This window comes from Thamnophis sirtalis, unplaced genomic scaffold, assembly GCF_051295495.1.
Source record: "Thamnophis sirtalis isolate CommonGarterSnake01/CBP01778 unplaced genomic scaffold, rThaSir2_p1.2 scaffold_4, whole genome shotgun sequence".
Taxonomy (NCBI): Eukaryota; Metazoa; Chordata; class Lepidosauria; order Squamata; family Natricidae; genus Thamnophis; species Thamnophis sirtalis.
The window spans coordinates 107,718,115-107,739,710 of record NW_028261384.1 but is presented as its reverse complement, the minus strand read 5'-3'; the positions used below and the strand labels follow the sequence as shown (position 1 = coordinate 107,739,710).

The following is a 21,596-nucleotide window of genomic DNA, read 5'->3' as shown; positions in this document are numbered from 1 at the left end:
TCCTGCAAATGTGATATCTAATTTATTTGAGCTGCTCAGAAATTATATATTAAGTTTTTATCTTTTTATGACAAGTAATTATCACAGTTATAAAACATAAAAATGCAGTACGCTAAAGTGAATGATGTTATAATATTTTTGTCAACAATTTTGTAGTTAGAAACTACAGCAACATAACATATGAAGCTTGAGAAAAAGAGAACAAAAGGTGAGCATAATGAAATATTTTGGCTAAAAAATAAAAGTTTATTGGCTTTTGATATTTGTTTATTTTGGGAACATCTCATTAAATTCAGTGGAAGTTAAGCCATGTGTTCGGTTAAATAACCATCATTCAAAAATGAACAAAAAATAGCGATCCATTCATTACTTTCTATACTAATTAAAATTAGGAAGTGAGAGCGAGAGGAAATTAGTTCCCTCTTCAAACTGATTTGTTTGTCTTTTTCACATCAGGCAAGATTGACAAGGTTTTACTTACCTCAGCTAGAGAATATTTCCTGTTCTAAAGAAAGGCTCTCTTCCCATTTCTGAAATACGATACATACTTATTTGAATCCTGACTTAAATTTCCACAAATATGTCTCAATATATTCATTGAGACTGTGCTCATTTGCAATAGAAATGTAAAATTAAAACTTGCTGAGTTGGTTTCACAGTTTATCTTATACATTATGTTACAAGGTGAAAACCTGAGAATCAGTTTGTCTTGTTTCACATTAGATAGCATGAATTAAAGGCAGCAATTTAGTCTGTAGTCACTTAACACAGATAGTTGTCATCTATATTTCTCACAGTTTTCATTTTAGGAAACATTTAAGCACTGCTGGTTGGGAATCTTGGGTGTTACTGGAACTCATGAGGGAGCACTGTATTCATGACTATGTCAGAACAAGAAATATGAAAATACACTCTCCTTCCCACAGCTATTTTCAATTTCATAATTGCTGTGCTATCACTCCAATCATATTCTTCAAATATTGTACATTATTTCATATAACTGCTCTGCTTAAGTTTTCATTTTCGCTTGTTCATGTAGGACCTTATTGCTAATAAAGTATCTCACTCTGTTTAGTATTTGGATTGTACACTATATACTAATGAATAAGTATATATTCACTAAATAAGTATATTTAGTTTTCTACTTTTTTATTGCTTGGTAGAATGCCTTGAATGTTGGCAATCCATTAGTGTTTCTTATATGTATTATACATGCTTTGTAGCTTCCTTTTTTCCTGTCTGGGAAAAATGTTTCAAAATGTGTAATAACACTTCAGCAAAACTATATGCTGGTGTCCCCATGATTTTCACATTTTATATAGCAATTTCTAAATATTTATACAGTAAGCAATCTTAGGCAATGCTTCTAGGAAGCATGAAGTCTTTCCCATTGTGAATGATTTCCCTTCTTTAAGTTATTTTGCATTAGACATTCTGAGGGCTACTTCAGAATGAATGCATTGGACAACATAACTTAGAACAAAATAAGGTTAGGTTTCAAAATAGTATCCAATCAGAAATTTGATCTAGAACTTCAAATCAGTACAGTTCTTACCTCTAACCCTGCCTCTTTAAGGTAAGTTGGGAATTCCAGCCAAATAACAAATTTATAAACTGTTTCTGATATATTAGCAGCTCATCTATTCTGTAACTGACTTTTCTTTTATTAAAAAAGAACCATCAATGCAAATTCAACAATTTGGTAAAATTATTATAAAAATACAATTTAAAAAAAAATAAAAACTTAACCTCAAGAAAACTCAAAAGAGTCCTAAATAAAATTTTATGGTTAATGATGGAATTAAATGGAATAGATCATTCTGAAAGAAGGTTTAGATGGCCAGAATTACAAACAGGAAGATGTAGTATTGGCGTATAGCATCCCCTTGAAAAAGAAAACTGAAGAAAAACTCCAAAAAGTTTTTGTCTGGAAAAGTACCACACCTTTCTTATGGCATTTTTCTGTGTAGAAAAAAATTGAATTAGCTTTGTAGGAGTCTGACATTCAGAGAGCAAATTTTGACTTTCTCTTATCCTTTGCCCCAGATTGTCTATGGAATCTTACCTTGATCTCTAGTATTGGTTTTGGACTAGCTAAATAAAAGGACTAATTAAAGTAAAATTGAATTGAACACTATTTCTGAAAAAGACAGCATCCTAACTTTGCATTTTTCTTATATTGAAGGCCACAATCCCTACTGTGCAAATTAATTTGGTTTATCCTAAAGGAAAAGAAGAGGTCTCTAGATGGTGATGCATATGGGAATCTGAAAACTTCCAGACAAACACTATTGTTACAAAAGATTAACAAAAATGCAAAAATGCTGTAGAGGAATAGATGAGAGTGTTATAAAAGTAGCACTTTGTTACATCAAACTAATTAATTGACACAAGAGAATAAAAACTAAAACAAATGTACTATCTTGTGATAAGCTTTGTGGTGCTGGCAGTGAATTGGAGAGATATTGCTCTCCAAAGCTGCCATGCGCGAAAGACGCTGACGCCGCTTGGAAGACGCCGCGGCCCAGCTGTTCTGGAAGAGCCCCGACGTGACTGCTGCCTGACTGCTGCAATCGCCGTTGTGCCGCTGGCTCGCCGATGCCGCTTGAGAACGCCACGGCTCAGCTGTTGGAGGACACTGTGGCCCAGCTGTTCTGGGGGAGCCTTGATTCTGCTGTGGATGCCTGGGGGAGCCCCGATCCTGCTGTGACTGCCGCTCTGACCCAGCTGTTCTGGGGGAGCCCTGAATCTGCCTGCGACTGCTGTTTCACTGTTTGGCTGACACGTCCACCATTGTCCTGCTGGCTGGCTCGCTGGCCCGCCAACCCACTGAAGCCGCTGTGAGAACGTCATGGCTGTGAGAATGCTGCAGTCTCAGCTGTTCTGAGGTCCGTCTTGGGGGGGGGCGACCCTGCTATCGTCGCCTTGACTGCTACAACAGCTGCTGTGCTGTTGCTGGGATAGGGCTAAGGTCAGGGTCAGGGTTAGGGCTAGGGCTAGGGCTAGGGTTAGGGTTAGGGCTAGTGTTAGGGTTAGGGTTAGGGTTAGGGTTAGGGTTAGGGTTAGGGTTAGGGTTAGGGTTAGTGCCAGGGTCAGGGTTAGGGTTAGGATTAGGGTCAGGGTCAGGGTCAGGGTCAGGGTCAGGGTCAGGGTCAGAGTTAGGTTAGGTTAGGGTTAGGGTTAGGGTTAGGGTTAGGGTTAGGGTTAGGGTTAGGGTTAGGGTTAGGGTTAGGGTTAGGGTTAGGGTTAGGGTTAGGGTTAGGGTTAGGGTTAGGGTTAGGGTTAGGGTTAGGGTTAGGGTTTAGGGTTAGGGTTTAGGGTTGGGGTTGCTAGCCCGATGGTCCGCTGGCTCGCTGATGCCTCCTTGAGAACGCCACGGCTCAGCTGTTGAGAGGGGTTCCCCCCCTTTTCCATCCCCCCCTTCCCTCGGGGACGCAGTCCTTTCGGTTTGGATTCTGACTGCCAGGGGGGCTGCACTCCGACTGCTGCAATCCCGGCCATTTGACCATCATGACCGGCCTTTCGGCTCTCGCTGCTGAAACTGTTGCCATCCATGGCCATTTTGCCTTCTGACCATCCCTGCCCCTGCCTTCGTCCTCTGGACCACCATCTTGGAGTGAGCTGGGACTTTTGAATCCATCTCTGGCCTCCCTGAGATTCCCGTTTGTTATCCTGCATACTATTCTGCGCTTCAATCTCTGCATAAAGAGAAAGCAGGGGACGAAGAGGACGTGGGCAGGGAGCTTGCTTCTTACGTCCCTCCAACTGACATTAACTTTCCAGCTGTTTCAGACTTTTGGACCTTGCCCTCCCTGCTGGATTCTGCAGAGGAGAAGATTAGGAATATTAAGACTTCCTCTTCCACATTAGTACGAGCCTTGTACGAATTTTTACTGCTGCACAATTTTTAATGGTATGGGGAGTGTATGGGATGTGTATGACTGAATGACTGAGCCCACTTTTTTATTAATCTATTATTGTTGTACTCTGTGTTCTTAACTGCTACGTGGGGATTGCTTGGGTGTATGGATGTGTATGTTTGAGAGGACTGGGACTACAACCTGATGCCTTCTTCATTGAGTGCTACGGCAGAAGTGTTAGTGGGCCCAGGCCCAATCCCAGTCTTGGAATGCTTGACTTAAATGGCCTGCGGGAGAGAGCGGCTGCTACAGGGGTGGGAATGGGGACTGCAGACACGGGGGTGGGCCGGAACATTGTGGTCATGATGGGGAGGGGCAGGTATGGTGGGAACTTCATGGCTAGCCATTACCGGGGAAGGAGGGTCCACTACGTCACAGCGATCCCTCCTTCCGGCCCTATTAGTTCCACTCCAAGGCCAGATGGCGAGAGTTGTCAAGGCCCTGGTCTCAGGCTGTTATTGCTAAATGCCAGGTCTGTGGTTCACAAGGCTCCCCTCATCCGGGACCTAATATTACACGAAGGGGCAGACCTGGCATGTATTATTGAAACCTGTCTGGGCCCGGAGGGAGGAGTCCCCCTCACAGAAATGTCCCCAGAAGGATTTCAGGTGCTTCATCAGCCGCGACTCCAAGAAAGGGGTGGGGGAGTGGCTATCATCATCCGAAGGTCTTTAGTTCCTTGTAGGATCCCTGCTCCGGAGCTTGTCGGGTGTGAGTCCTTGCTAGTGAAATTGGACCTTGTGGGTCAAGTGGGCTTGTTGTTAACGTACCTTCCTCCCAACAGCATAGCAACAGCCCTTCCTTCGCTCCTCGAGTCAGTAGTCGAGCTGGCGGTCGAGTTCCCCAGGCTTATGGTACTGGGGGATTTCAACCTGCCTTCGCTCAGCGAGCACTCTGATGGAGTGCAGGAGTTCATGGCTTCCATGACAACCATGGACTTGACCCAAGTAATTCGGGGTCCGACTCACTCAGCGGGTCACACACTTGACCTCGTATTCCTCTCGGAGCAGTGGAGACATGATCTAGATTTGAGGGGTATTAAGATCTTGCCCTTGTCATGGTCTGATCACTTTCTACTGAGGCTTGACTTTCAGAAACCAATCCCCCACTGTAGGGAGGAGGAACCAATTAGGTGGTTCCACACCAGGCGCCTGATGGACGCTATGGGATTTCAGACAGCGCTTGGAGAAATACTTGATGCTCTCATCCGCAGTCCAGTAGAGACCTTGGTTGCTGCCTGGAATACAGCAGCGGGGGCTCTAAACCAGATTGCGCCTTTACGGCCTCTCCAAGGTAGCAGATCCAGGAGAGCCCCATGGTTTACCGAGGAACTCCGGGAGATGAAGTGCCAAAAGAGACTTCTAGAGTGCCGCTGGAGGGCCAGTAACTCTGAGTCAGACCAAGCACTGATGAGAGCCGATGTCAAAGCCTATCTTGTGGCAATACAGGCGGCAAAATGTGCGCATTTTGCCACTCTTATTGCATCTGCTGAATCATGCCCAGCCGCCTTGTTTAGAGTAACTCGTTCCCTCTTGAACGGGAGGGACGCGGATGATCCTTTACAGGGTAGAGCTGAGGAATTTGTTCAGTTTTTAGTGGATAAAGTCGCTCAGATTCAGACAGACCTGGACTCCAATTGCTCAGTGCCAGCCGAGGTACAGGGGGAAGGTCTTGAGTGGAATTTATGGACTGAGTTTCAACTTGTCGCTCCTGAGGAAGTGGACAAGGCCAGGGGAGCGGTGAGTGCCTCCACTTGTATACTGGACCCGTGCCCCTCCTGGCTGGTCGCGAACAGCCGGGAGGTGACACATGGCTCGATCCAGACGATAGTTAACACCTCTCTCCGGGAGGGATCCTTCCCGCTCCTCCTATAGGATGCGGTGGTGAGACCCCTCCTAAAGAAACCAGCCATCTCGAGTAACTATCGTCCAGTCTCCAACTTCCCCTTTGTAGGGAAGGTCGTTGAGAAAGTGGTGGCCTTTCAACTCCGGCGGTCCTTGGATGAAAACGATTATCTGGACTCCTTTCAGTCTGGATTCAGGCCTGGCTACAGCACAGAAACTGCTTTGGTCACGCTGATCAATGATCTCTGGAGAGCCAGGGATAGGGGCCATGCCTCTATCCTAGTGCTCCTTGACCTCTCAGTGGCCTTCGATACCATCGACCATGGTATCCTTCTGCGGCGGTTGCGGGAGGTGGGAGTGGGAGGCACCGGTTCTCCTCCTATCTCTCGGACAGGTCGTAGTCGGTGTTGGTCAGAGGGCAGAGATTGACTCCTAGGCCCCTCAATTATGGGGTGCCGCAGGGTTCGGTCCTGTCCCTCCTCCTATTTAACATCAACATGAACCCGCTAGGTGAGATCATATGCCGGCATGGGATTAAATACCACCAATATGCAGACGACACACAGCTGTATCTGTCCCCCCTGTGCCAACTCAGTGAAGCAGTTGAAGTGATGTGCCAGTGCCTGGAGGCTGTTAGGGTCTGGATGGGAACGAACAAGCTTGCACTCAATCCCGCCAAGACTGAGTAGCTATTGATGCTCCCTCCCAAAGATTGGCTACTTACTCCATCTCTCAGGCTGGGGGGTGAAATTATATGTCCCTCAGACAGGGTTCGCAATTTGGGAGTCCTCCTGGATCCGCAGCTGACTTTAGAACACCATTTGTCAGCTGTGACCAGGGGGGCCTTTGCCCAGGTTCGCCTGGTGCACCAATTGCGACCCTACCTGGACTGGGAGGCCCTCCAAACAGTCACTCATGCCCTTGTGACCTCAAGACTGGACTACTGTAACATGCTCTACATGGGGCTGCCCTTGAAGAGTATTCGGAGACTTCAGCTTGTCCAGAATGCAGCCGTGCGAGCGATTGTGGGTGCACCTCGGTACACCCACATTACACCTATCCTTCGCGAGCTGCACTGGCTGCCCATTGGTCTCCGGACACGCTTCAAGGTGCTAGTCGTTACTTTTAAAGCCCTTCATGGTATCGGACCTGGGTACTTGAGGGACCGCCTCCTGCCAATTACCTCCCAAAGACCTATCAGATCCCACAGACTAGGCCTCTTCTGAATTCCATCTGCCGGCCAGTGTCAACTGGCAACTCCCCGGGGGAGGGCCTTCTCTGTGGTTACTCCGGGCCTCTGGAATGATCTCCCTGTTGAGATCCGGACCTTACCACCCTTCCAGCTTTCCGCAAAGCAACTAAGACCTGGCTATTCCGGCAGGCCTGGGGCTGTGAAATCTTTCAGCCCCATCCGAGGTTATGACTGTTGCTGTATTTTTTAAATTGTTTGTCTTTTTATTTTTATTTTGTACCCCCTTCTCCTTCTGATTGTTAGCCGCCCTGAGTCGCTCGGGAATAGGGTGGCATACAAACTGAATAAAATCTAAATCTAATAGGCTTTACATGCATGTTTTACTTTCTTACATTTAACAAGAATTAATACAATTCATCAGAATGTGTATTTGTAAGAGTAGAATGAACACTAAAAATATTCACTTGTGTATACCATTCACTCTGCTTTTTCATTCTCATGTAAAAAGGCCTCCTTCAAGTCTCTGGAAGTTGACACCACATCCTGGGAACCCCTGGCACAAGATTGTTCAACATGTTGCACGTTGATCCACCAAGGCTGTCAGACATCTGCGGACAGAAGATCCATAGTACAAGAGAAGCGAACACTCCACAAAGCCAGAGCCACAAATGCTGCAACAATGGGGCTCACACATGTCTACCTGACATGTGGCAGAGTATTGCATGTCCATATAGGCATTACCAGCCACCTTCGGACACATCTTGGACAGCCCACAACCTGTTAGATGTCAAGGTCCTCCTCGAACATGATGGATGAACATCATCAAGAAGGACAAATCCAGGGTAGGATTCCTTAATGTCCTTAATACAATATTCCAAAGAAATAAAACGTGATGCTGTCCTCAAAGAACCCCAAATCTTGTTTTTACTAGGCATAATACAAGATCATGAACAACAAAAAAGTTCATATTAGATTACAGTGTTGAGTTCTTTCAGTGGCATGCAATTTAGCAACTGCTTTTTAAGGGCTTCTATTATCTCCCTGTTTCATAAACTGTATATGAGGGGATTGAACAAAGGGATCAAGATTGTATAAAACACAGACAAAACTATTGATTTCTCGCAGTCCATCTGTTTTGGGCAACATGTAAACAATGATTAAGGTGCTACAGAAAATGGACACTACCATGAGGTATGAGGAGCAGGTTGAGAAAGCCTTCTTCCTTCCATTAACAGATGACATTCTCATCACAATGGAAATAATAAAAATATAAGATGCCAAGGTCAAGAAGAAAGCAAGCAAAATACACAGAATAGATAACAAAGTAGTTGCAAGTTCAATCAAGTGTGTGTCACTGCATGCTAGCTTTAATATTAGATTAAATTCGCAAAAGAAATGGTCAATTCAGTTGGACCACAGAACTTTAATTTGTGCATTAGATATAAAATTATGCTCATAACAAGTAAATCATGGATCCATGATTCAACTATAAACTGGAGGCATATTCTGCCATTCATTAATTTTATGTAATGCAGTGGCTTACAAATTGCTACATACCTATTGTTCTGTCCCAAGCCTCTACAATATATACTGATGCAGACTTGGCTGTCTGCCACAACTAAGGAGAGAGACAATCAACCCTTTGGTTGGGAGCCCAGAACGCTGTCTCTATGAATCAAGGCTTGAACTCTCAAAATTCTCCCAATCTTTCACTATAGCTGGATTAGTAAATTGTTGCTTCCTGCAAAATTCCCCTCCCGTTGCTCTACCAATAAGCTCTTTGGAAGGGCCAATCAATAGCCACCTGTTCCTATTTCCTTCTTTTTCCAAAGCTGATCCCTCCTCGCATCCCTACACATACGTATGTCAGGAACAGCTTCCCTCTGTTCTTCCTCACTGCTCCCTGACTCAAATGCCACCTGACTCCGAACACCCCTCATAGTCTTCCTCAACCTCCAGGGCAGTCCCATATTGTTCATCGCTATCAGATTCCACCAACAGTTCAGCAGGCTGCTGTTGGGCCACAGCACCTATCATAAGACATTGCCCCTCGGAGACAACATTCAGCAACTCATAAAATAGCAAAAAAATAATATTGCATCATGCAGCCCATTACAAAAATGGATTTCCTTCCACCATAGATGAGATTAGACAACATCATTGGAAGGATGCTTGAACTGTAGCATATCTCCAGGAAAAACAGATTATCCAGGAAGAAGTACATGGGGATATGGAGATGGGGATGAGTAACGACCAGCAAAATGATGAGGATTTTCCCAACCACCCTAACAAAGTAGATAAGTAAGAAGAAGCAGAAGAGAGGAGCCTGCAGATCTTCCAGTCCCACAAATCCCAGCAAAATGAATTCCATGATTTCTGTTTGATTATCTGGAAATGGTTCTGCCATTCCAGAAAGAATGATACTTAATTATTTGAGCTTCCCAGAAATTATTTATGCAGTTCTTATCCTTTTCTCTCTTAATTAATTATCACAGTTATAAAACATGAGATATACAAAAAGGAATGAGAGGGGTTATTTTTGTTAACAATTAGAAATGACAGCAACACGATACATGGGGACCTGAGAAAAAATCTTTTGAGAACAAACTGGTGGACATTATAAGGTCAGGGAAACTAATTAAAGTCCATTGGATTTTCATTTTCTATTTGTATGTGTTAAGTCTCACAAAATTCAGTGTGTTTTATTAAATAAACTTTATTGTGAACATGAACAGTCTTTGCCAATCCATTTACATTTTCTACACCAATTAAAATTAGAAAGTGACATTCGGAGGAAATTCGTTTTCTCCTTTTTATTTTTACTGATTTGACACTTGAAGAAACCATTTATTTTTTTCAGACAGGCAATTTTTTTTAGATGTTACCACTTAGCTCACCAAGAGAAGGTTTATTTTCCTAAAGTTCTCATCATATCTGAGAAATATGAATCTTTGAATCATGCCTTAAGTTTCCAAGATACCATGTTTGCAAATCAACCGAAGCTGTGTTTCTTTCTTTTCTCCCTATTTTAAACAGGAAAGGCATATGCTCATTTATAATAGAAACACAGAACTTGAATATGCTGGTTTCATTCCACAGTTTGTTTTGCACGTTATATTACAAGTCAATACAAAGTCAATAATTCAGTGTTGTAGCCACAACACCATAAAATTATGACCTACAATTCTCACATTCCACCTTAGGGACATGGCTATTGTATAGAAAATGTTTCAGCAATGCTACTTAGAAATTCTGGAAGTTCTTCAACCAAAAGAGGGCCAACAGTTTTGGTAAATACATCAGCACAAGAAAGTATGAAAATACACCCTCTTTCCCACTAGTTGTTTCCACAATGGGCTTTATGTTTATCCCAATCATATTATTTCTTCTTATATTTTCACTATTGCTTATTCATGTAGGAGCTTATTCTGATTATGGTACTACATAATATTTAGAATTTGTAATATATGTGTACTAAGGTAATATATGTATAATATACGTATTGATAAGTAAATTATCTTAAATGCTAGGAATCAAATAGTGTCTTTCATATGTATTCACATATATTACGTTGCTTTGTCATTTTCTTTTCTTCTTCCAGGAAAGAAAGCTTTCAGACTGTATTCCCATGATGAGTAATAGTAGCTGTATAACTGGACAAAACTCTAAGCAGATAATCCATTCCTTTTCTCATTTCATGCAGTAAATCCTAATTATAAAAGCAGTATGCACCATTGTGTAAGTCCTGCTTCTAAGAAGTATGAAGTTTTTCCCTTTGTGGGGGTTATGTGGGAAAAGTATGTGCCCTGTATATCTCAGAAAAATAAGAAGTTAGGCTTCAAAAGAATATCCAATCTGAAATTCAATCCAGAACTTCAAAACAGTATAATTCTTACCTCTAATATAGCATCTTCTAGGTAAATTGGGATTCTATTACCCAGAAATCCCAGCCAAAGGACTAATGTATAAACTGTTGCTATAATATTATGCTTTTTCTGTATTTCAGTTTCTTTTATCAAAAGATAACTGTGAATACTAGTTCAAGAATTTGGTAAAATTGTAATAAAACTACAACTTTTTTAAAAAAATTAAATTTTAATTTCAGGAAGGTTAAAAGGGGTCCAAAATAAAATTTAATTTTTATGTTTAAGGATGGAATTAAATGGAATGGATCACTCTGGGAGAAGATCTGGTGGGTCAGAATTACAAACAGGAGGCTGGGATATTGCTACATAGCATTCCCTTGAAAGGAAAAACTGAAAAAAAAGCTATTAAAAGGTATTGCCTGAAAATGTACCACATCTATCTTATGGGTCTTTTGGCTGTAGAAAAAATTGGATTAGCTTTGCAGGAGTCTGCAATTCATTGAGATTTTGAACTTCTCTAACCATGAGCACCAGGATGTCTATGGAATCTTACTTTTATCTGTAGAACTGGGCAGGACTAGCAAACTAAAAACTACCATAATTAAAATAAAATCTAATTGAACACAGTTTTTATAAAAGACAACATCCTAACTTTGCATTTATCTTATACTGAAGACTACAGCCCCTGGTGTGCAAATTAACTTGGTTTATCCTAGAGGAAAAGAACAGTTCTCTAGATGGGGGAATATATGCATGTGGGAATCCAAAAACATACATAAATCTGTTGAATATATATTATTACTACAGTGGAAGATTCACAAAAAGGGTGTGTGCATTTTATCTTCTTTTTCTGTATAAAAGATTCACTTTACATATTTCCACATAATATACTGGCTACTGGCTACTCTAATATTCTCAGAACCTCCGTCTAATGCTTCCTCACTCAGTTTTAACTCCTTTTTATCGTTTGTTTCTGACTTTATTGTTCATGTTTTCTCCTAGTTCAACTTTTTTCCAAAATGACTCTTTGCTGCAATGAAATATGTGACATATGTTTTAAGCAACAAAAACTATATTAAATTACAATATCAGTAAAAAAATAAATATAAATATTATAAATTCTTTGGAAAAGTGTACAGACCTCTGAACAGTACCCCAAAAGCATAGCCTTACAGAAAATGCAAGTGAATTTTCATAAATTATTTTTTTAATTCATAGTCTTGGGAAAGAAACTGAAAACCAACTAGACAACTTTGTTCCTTCTTGTGATATTGTAATACTGACTACTAATTCTAGTCCAATAAAGTTTCATCGTGCACTTTAAGTAGCAGGTAGCTATTCTATCAGCATTTACAATCAGCATCATAGCATCAGAACTAAGTCATTTGGTTTAATGTTTGGATGAGGGATAACTTGGAGGAAGGATTGGAAGACCTCCAAGGTCCCTTCCAACTCTATTATTTTGTATTCTGTAGGTTGTTGCATAGATGGGAGAATTAAAATAAAAATCCCAGAATAAGTAAATAACAAACTGTTTCCATCACACTGCTAAGTATAGATCCAATAATCACCTTATTGGGATAGTTGGCATATAAATTTTATTTTTGAAAAACCGAATAAATAAAATAATCATGACTCAAAACATTGAACGTAGTCTTTATTTTAGGGGTGTTCTAAACATCAGAAGTAAAACATATTTCCTTTGGATCTGTGTTCCCCAAATGAGTCATCTTTCTTTTCCCTCTCCTTGATTGGTTGCTCCAGTAGAAAGACATGTAAAATAGCACTATGTGAATTGCATTGGTCCATCAAACATTTGAATCCAACAAAGTCTACAGGCTAAATGACAAATATTCATTGCCAGCATCACCCCAATGCCTTTCCAGCTTTCTTGAAACATTAAAAATGTATAATAATCTCATCCTCTTCCTAACATACAAAGTCTTTTCTATTCGGTGTAAATTCCTCCATCCCAATAAGAAGCAAGCATCTGAGGGAAAGAGGGGAGTTTTCTGGTGTTGATATTGGTGCCTCCATCCTCTCCTACACAATGGCTATAATAAAAATTATATGCTTCATTCTGTGGAGTAGGAAGATAACATATCTTCCAGAAATGCACTCATTTCAAAATGCATATCAGACATTTGGAATACATAACATATTTTCATTAAAAACTGTATAATTTTAAAATAGAAGAAGACAACTGATGCCTAATAATGCTGCTTTGGCTTTCTTGAGAGGGAAAGACAAAATCATGGCAAAATTCTTTAGTATCTGTAATCTCTAATATAATAATCTGGAGAAATAAAAATGTGATTGTGTCCTCAAAGAATCCCAAATAAAATCAATATTGAGAAATAACACAACATAAACAAATAGACATAAACATAGAGATAGAGATGATAAAGATAGAGATGATAGAGATAAAGATTATGGAGAGATAGATAGATAGATAGATAGATAGATAGATAGATAGATAGATAGATAGATAGATAGATAGATAGATAGATAATATAGATATTGATTTATATGATATAGATGTGTATGTGTTTTCATGCTAGATTACAGTGGTACAGTCTTTCAATGGCATACAATTTATCAACTGTTTTTCTAAGAGCCTCTATTACCTCCCTATTTCGTAAACTGTATATCAGGGGATTGAACAAAGGAGGCAGGATTGTATAAAAGAGAGATACAATTTTGTTGATTCTTTTCAGGTTATCTGTTTTGGGCAAAATGTAGACAATCATTAATGTGCTATAGAAAATAGATACCACCACAAGATGTGAGGAACAGGTTGAGAAAGCCTTCTTCCTTCCACTGACAGACGACATTCTCATGACAGTAGAAATAATAAAAATATAAGATACCAAAGTCAAGAAGAAAGGAAGCAAGATACACAAGATAGATAACAAAGTAGTTACAAATTCAATCAAGTAAGTTTCATTGCATGCTAATTTTAATATTGGATTCAATTCACAAAAGAAGTGATCGATTTCACTGGGCCCACAGAATTTGAACTTTAACAAGTGCATTAGATATAAAACTATGCTCATAACAATTAAACCATGGATCCATGATCCAATTATAAACTGGAAGCAAATTTTGTCATTCATTAATGTTGTGTAATGGAGTGGCTTACAGATTGCTACATATCTATCATACGACATTGCCGTTAGGAGACAACATTCAGCAACTGCCAAGACACCAAACATATAATATTGTATTGTGCAGCCAATTACAGAAATTAATTTTCTCCCACCATGAATGAGACTAGTCAATATCATTGGAAGGATATTAGAACTGTAGCACAATTCCAGGAAAGAGAAATTACCTAGGAAGAAATACATGGGGGTGTGAAGGTGGGAATCAATAACAACTAATAAAATGATCAGGATATTCCCAACCATGGTAACAAGGTAGATAAGTAAGAAGAGGCAGAAGACAGGAACTTGCAGATCCCCAAGTCCTACAAATCCCATTAAATATAATTCTGTGATTTCAGTTTGGTTCTCTCGTTCTGCCACTGCCATGCCTGTGAATATAATACAAATATGTATGATAAGTATGATACAGAATTTATTTCTTTTTTGTATTTCCCCTATTGTTTAATAAAATAACTTAAATGCTAGGAATTATTTTCTCATATATACTGTACACACAATGTGACTTTCTCTCTCATTCTCTTTCTGCATATATAACATCCAGCAAGTAAAATTTTGAGAGTTCTTACTTACGATGTGTAGCACACAATAGTTCAACAACTGCGAAAAACTATAATCATATGTCACCATTCATTTCCTCTTTTTATATACAAATTTCTAAATTCACTATCAATAAGTTCCATTATATAAATACTTCTTTTAAGAAGCATGAGGAGGACTCTTTTGGGAATGGGGTGGGCAGAATTGTAGGTACATTAATAGTTCCAGAGGGAATAATTTCTATATATTCGCCTTTTCTCACCTATTTGCCAAGAATTTCATACCTCAATGCCAGCTTTCTTTTACCAAAATAGAATGAACAATGCTGTTTCAACAATTTTGTAAAATGATAATAAAAATGTATCTTTAAAAAATTGAAAATCTAGCCTCTAGAAGCCTCAAAAGACTCCTAAATAAAGTTTCATTTCATGTAATGAACAGAATTAAATTGAATGATCGGATCACTCTGAGACAAGTTATGGCTGGCTAAAATCAGAGATAGAAAGAATTGGGGTTGCAGCATAATATCCATATTATGTTGAAAAAGGAAACAGTAGTAAAATAGGCAAGTGAAAAATTATTGTCTGAAAATATACTACACCTTTCTTCTGGTTGTGTAAATGGGTATGGAAAAAATTGAATTACCTTTAAAAGAAGCCTGATATTTAGTGAGTAGCTTTTAGTCTTTTGTCACTTTCAGCACCACATTCTCCATTTAATCTTCTCTTGATCTCTCAAACTCAAGATTATGTCAGCAGTCAGGACTGACATAAATAAAGGAAATACTTGAAGTGAAGTCTAAATAAATACTGGCTCAAAAAAAGAAAAGAAAAGAATACTATCATAGCTTTTACATATAACTTATATTGAATAGCACAGTCCCTGCTGTGCAAATTAGATCAGCTTATTCTAAAGGAAACCCACATGTCTCTAACTGATGATGCCCAGGGGAAACTGAAAATAGCCAGATAAGGGTGGAAAAAAACATAAAAATTACCTTTGGGGAGAAGAGTCTGGAAAGTAAAAGATGTTTTATTTTTTATTATTCCATTATTGTTGTATTTTATGTGTTTTAACTACCACGTGGGGATTGTCTGAGTGAACAAATGAGTGTGTTTGATTCGGAGGGCCTGCCGGGGAATGCAGGAGCCATTGGGGTGGTTGAGGGAACCACGGACACGGGAGTGGGCCGGAGCATCACGGTCGTAACAGGGAGGGGCAGATATGGTGGGGACTTTAGGGCTGGCCATTACCGGGGAAGGAGGGCTCACTACGTCACAGAGATCCCTCCTTCCGGCCCTATGAGTCCCACTCCAAGGCCAGATGGCGCGAGTAATCAGGACCCTGGTCTCAGGCTGTTGTCGCTAAATGCCAGGTCTGTAGTTCACAAGGCTCCCCTTGTCCGGGACTTAATTTTAGACGAGAGGGCAGACCTGGCATGTATTACTGAAACCTGGCTGGGCCCGGAAGGAGGAGTCCCCCTCGTAGAGATGTGCCCAGAAGGTTTTCAGGTGCTCCATCAGCCAAGAGCCCAGTGAAGGGGTGGAGGTGTGGCTATTGTTATCCAAGAGTCTCTAGTACCTCGTAGGATCCCTGCTCCGGAGCTTGTTGGGTGTGAGTCCCTGCTGGTGAAGTTGGACCTCAAGGGTCAAGTGGGTTTGCTGTTAACGTACCTGCCTCCCAACAGCATTGCAGCAGCCCTCCCCTCGCTCCTCGATCGAGCCCTCCCCTCGCTCCTCGATCGAGCCTGGATCGAGCCGTTCTTAATAATTATTAAGAGCCTGGATCGAGCCGTTCTTAATAATTATCGTCCAGTCTCCAACCTCCCCTTTGTGGGGAAGGTTGTTGAGAAGGTGGTGGCCTTTCAGCTCCAGCGGGCCTTGGAGGAAGCTAGCTATCTTGACCCATTCCAGTCAGGCTTCAGGCCTGGCTACAGCACAGAAACCGCTTTGGTCGCATTGACCGATGACCTCTGGAGAGCCAGGGACGGAGGCTATGCCTCCATCCTGGTTCTCCTTGACCTCTCAGCGGCTTTCGATACCATCGACCATGGTATCCTTCTGCGACGACTGCGAGAGGTGGGGGTGGGAGGCACTGTTTTGCAGTGGTTCTCCTCTTACCTCTCGGACAGGTCGCAATCGGTGTTAGTTGGAGGGCAGAGATCGACCCCTAGGCCCCTAACATATGGGGTACCGCAGGGTTCGGTCCTGTCCCCCCTACTTTTCAACATCTACATGAAAGCGCTGGGTGAGATCATTCGGCGGCACGGGATAAAATACCACCAGTATGCGGACGATACTCAGTTGTATCTGTCCGCCCCGTGCCAACTCAATGAAGCGGTGGACGTGATGAGCCAGGGACTTGAAGCTGTTAGGGACTGGATGAGGGCTAACAAACTCGTGCTCAACCCAGATAAGACCGAGTGGCTGTTGTGTTTCCCTCCCACCAATTTGGCAAGTATTCCATCGCTCAGGCTGGGGGGGTCAAACATTACACCCCTCAGACAGGGTCCGCAACTTGGGAGTCCTCCTGGACCCACAGCTGACTTTTGAACACCATTTGTCAGCTTTGGGCATACCAGGGGTTGTGACTTTATATATATATATATATATATATATATATATATATATATATATATATATATATATATATATATATATATATATATATATATATATATATATCTATCTATCTATCTATCTATCTATCTATCTATCTATCTATCTATCTATCTATCTATCTATCTATCTATCTATCTATCTATCTATCTATCTATCTCTCTCTCTCTCTCTCTCTCTCTCTATCTATCTATCTATCTATCTATATCTATATCATCTATATCTATATCTATATCTATATCTATATCTATATCTATATCTATATCTATATCTATATCTATATCTATATCTATATCTATATCTATATCTATATCTATATCTATATCTATATCTATATCTATATCTATCTATCTATCTATCTATCTATCTATCTATATATATATACCGCCAAACAATCAGAACACACCTCCACTCAATCAGGACACACCTCCACCCAATCAGGACACAGCCAAGCTCCCACCCAATCAGTTCAAACCTCCACTGGCAGTTAAAACGAAGAAACAGCCGAGACCTCACATTGCTCCTGGAAGTACCAAGCCTGAAGTATGAATGAGTAGAATGAGACTTCGTCGAAACGTCGCCAAGACATCTCCAATTTTTACCCGGGAGAAAACCCGAATAACTAGAGACCTACATACTAACACCCGCGAAAACTTCATATATATATATATATATATATGTGTGTGTGTGTGTGTGTGTGTGTGTGTGTGTGTGTGTGTGTGTGTATATATTAGATTTTTACAACCCCTGGTAAGCCCCAATTATGGGAGGAAGCTAACTGCTTCCATCATCTGTCATTCGGCTCGTCACAAGAGTCCATCACGACAGAAACCCAATATTTTTACTGTTGCCTTTGTTATATTTGTGGGTTTTTTTTTATTTGTGCTGATAAATAAATAAAGGGAGACTAGTATAGATCTATTTCAAGCTATTTAGCTCTCATCAGCTAGCCATACCCTTACTGGGATTTGAACCTGGGCTATATTGCATACTAGGCATACTAGGCATAGATCTTAGCCATTAGGCCACAGGCTCTTTAGCCGTTATCAGCGAAGCCAGGGTGAAAGGTATCTATTAGATTTTTACAACCCCTGGTAAGCCCCAATTATGGGAGGAAGCTAACTGCTTCCATCATCTGTCATTCGGCTCGTCACAAGAGTCCATCACGACAGAAACCCAAAAAAAAATATAGCTTGAAATAGATCTATACTAGTCTCCCTTTATTTATTTATCAGCACAAATTAAAAAAAAACCACAAATATAACAAAGGCAACAGTAAAAATATTGGGTTTCTGTCGTGATGGACTCTTGTGATGAGCCGGATGACAGATGATGGAAGCAGTTAGCTTCCTCCCATAATTGGGGCTTACCAGGGGTTGTAAAAATCTAATAGATACCTTTCACCCTGGCTTCGCTGATAACGGATAAAGAGCCTGTGGCCTAATGGCTAAGATCTATGCCTAGTATGCCTAGTATGCAATATAGCCCAGGTTCAAATCCCAGTAAGGGTATGGCTAGCTGATGAGAGCTAAATAGCTTGAAATAGATCTATACTAGTCTCCCTTTATTTATTTATCAGCACAAATAAAAAAAACCATATATATATATATATATATATATATATAGATAGATAGATAGAGAGAGAGAGAGAGAGAGAGAGAGAGAGAGAGAGAGAGAGAGAGAGAGAGAGAGAGAGAGAGAGAGAGAGAGAGAGAGAGAGAGAGAGAGAGAGAGAGAGAGAGAGAGAGTGTCACAACCCCTGGTAAACCCCAATTATGGGAGGAAGCCATATATATATACCAATACACACATACACACATACACACATACACACACACACACACACACACACACACACACACATACATACATACATACATATATATGCACATACATACAGTATATATGAATATATATAAATGTAATGGTTGTTTGTTCAAAATCACTAATCTCCTAAGGTTCTTAACCGATTGCTTTGAAATTTTGACACAACGTTGCATTCAAATACGTGAATGTTTTATATACGTATATTGTATAGATGTCACATCCAGGACAGGTATAAACATCTTTTTTGTAAAAACATGCTTTTTTGAAAACCAGCGCCATCTGGTGGACATAAAAGCAACACACGCTATACTAAATATTTCATGATGCCATTTCAATCTTTCCGATTGCATTGTTATATTGAATTTTCATAGATTTTGATTTATTTTCATTTTTATTTAATTATACCATAGCATTCATTTAGTGAGTATAGTATATGCGGAACAGTTCGGCCTCTCTCCAGCTTCATCCCGACGGTCCCTTTATATGTGTGGCTGGGCTGCGGCTGCACCCTTTCCCCTTTCTGCTCCTCCTCTGATGAACTTTGGCCATTTCTGCCAAGGTGAGCTGAAACCCTTCGGCCTCCCTCACCCCTCTCTCCCTTCCCCTCCTGCCAGGCCTTTGGTGTCTGCCGTTGGGCGCCACCTGCGCTACCCCTCGGCCACCTCCTCCTGCCCTTAAGCCGGCCTACCCCCGGCCAGCCCAACAGAGCTCCAGAGGAGGTAGAAGCGGAGCGTCTCCTCAGCCTGGCTGGCCACACGTGCTCTCCATCCCCCCTCACAGCGAGCCAGCTATGGCCTCACCAAGACAGTGAGGCCTCCGATGGGGCAGCGGCAGTGGTGTCAGCCTGAGGTGCAGTGAGGCTAGGGAGGCCCCTGGGTGCCTCGTGAGGCAGCACACCAAGGACTTCTCCTCCTCTGAGATCCTGGACGTCTCATTCTCCCAGGCCACCGACTTGGGGGAGCCCGAGTGCAGCTCCTCCGAGGAGATGCTCAACAACTTCCACAAGGCCGACAGCCCCGGTGCTGTCTCCCCCAACCAGTCTTGCCTGGACCAGCAGCCCCGAGTCCTGACTAGCGGCAACACCCACCTGCCGCCCCACTATGCCCAGACTGGGTCCCAGCAACGTGTGGCTGAGTACAGCTTATATATATATATGTATATATATAGGATGTACAGTCAGGGCACGCAGCGGAGGAAGAGCCTCATCACTGTCATCATGAAAAGAAAAAAAATGTAACAGGAAAAAGGCAAGAGCTGAAGTCAGGCTGAGCTAGTTGCTGCCAGAGTTACCATGGATGACTCTGCTTAACTGTTTAAAGAAGCCTCTAGAAAAGCGCCCTCTACAAGATGAGGCAGGAGAATGACATGACTCATCTAATCTAACTTTAGGCGTTTTATGATCACTCGAGCAGAGTTAAGCAAGGATTAAAAGCCTAAAAATTCCTGACGTAGATGAGGCACATCGTTCTCCTGCCTCCTCCTGCAAAGCCTTTTTCCTTTTACATTTTCTTTTCTTTTCATGATGACAGGCAAGAGCAGAGTTGAAATCCTCTCTGAAACACCTGGAAAAGATACATGTGGGTCAGAGGGAAGGGGAGGAATTCAAACTTCATCCTCAAGTGTAGATCCCTCCCAAAGTGTAGTTTGATTGCAGGCAGAGGGGGGGGCACTTTTAAACTATTCACAAACCATTAGAAAATAATCATTCAAAAATCTACTTACACTTCACTTGCTAAGGAAAAGGAAAGCAGAGATAGAAGTACTCATGTTTGATATATCATCTCACTACAGCTTGAGCACTGCTCCACCTCTGGGACGTCCAACTCTCTAAATGGTTTGAAACTAGTATTTGTAAAATAATACAGATAACATAGGTATTGTCCATGAAATCTGGAGGATTCTCACAGGTTTCTTCCCAAAATATTCTCAGTGCATCATATTGGAAAATATTCCTCTAAGAATGAAAGAAAAGATTTATGATTTTAGAGGATTGGGATGAAATCAGGACATTCCTATTCCTGAAAAGGAAGGGTTAATCTTTTCTCCCATAATACAATTGGATGCAATTCAGGTTCTGCAACGGGAGCTGACTGCAGAGAACACACATTTTATTACTTATTGAAAGGAATAATCCCAAACGTGATATCTGCAAAACATAGTTTGAATAATATAGTTAAAGGATTTGTTTGTTGCATTTATTTATAAAAGACAGAATCTTTTTTATCTAATTTATTTGGTTCATATGTACAGCTTCAGAGCTGCACTTCTCCAATTTTTTGTGTTCAAATGCTAGCTAAGTGGAAAGGGACAGAGTTCAAAATCAACAGTACCACAAGAAACTCAACTGAACAGAGTAGAATAATAGAGTTGGAAGGGACCTAGGTCATCTAATCCAACCTCCCTGCCACCCAAGCAGGAGACCCTACACCATTTCTGACAGATGGCAGTCCAGTCTCTTCTTGAATGCTTCCAGGAATGATGCTCCCACAATTTCTGAAGGTGAGCTGTTCCGTAGATATTATTCTTATTATTATTGTCCCATACATTCAGCACTATCATGGCTTTCAAACAATAGGTTTGCCTGATCAGTCCAGGAAGTATTATACAAGCAGCAATGTCTTTCCA

At 41.2% G+C, this 21,596-nt stretch overlaps 1 protein-coding gene and 1 pseudogene across 1 annotated transcript; both read right to left on the bottom strand.

The window, feature by feature from the left end:
* Nucleotides 1-7,919: 7,919 nt before the first annotated feature.
* Nucleotides 7,920-9,363, bottom strand: LOC148046052 (olfactory receptor 11L1-like; annotated as a pseudogene).
* Nucleotides 9,364-13,374: 4,011 nt separating this feature from the next.
* LOC148046051 (olfactory receptor 10A7-like) lies at nt 13,375-14,355 on the bottom strand. The gene has a single exon (XM_087714459.1). The coding sequence runs from the start codon at nt 14,353-14,355 to the stop codon at nt 13,375-13,377; it is 981 nt and encodes a 326-aa protein (XP_087570585.1).
* Nucleotides 14,356-21,596: the final 7,241 nt, after the last annotated feature.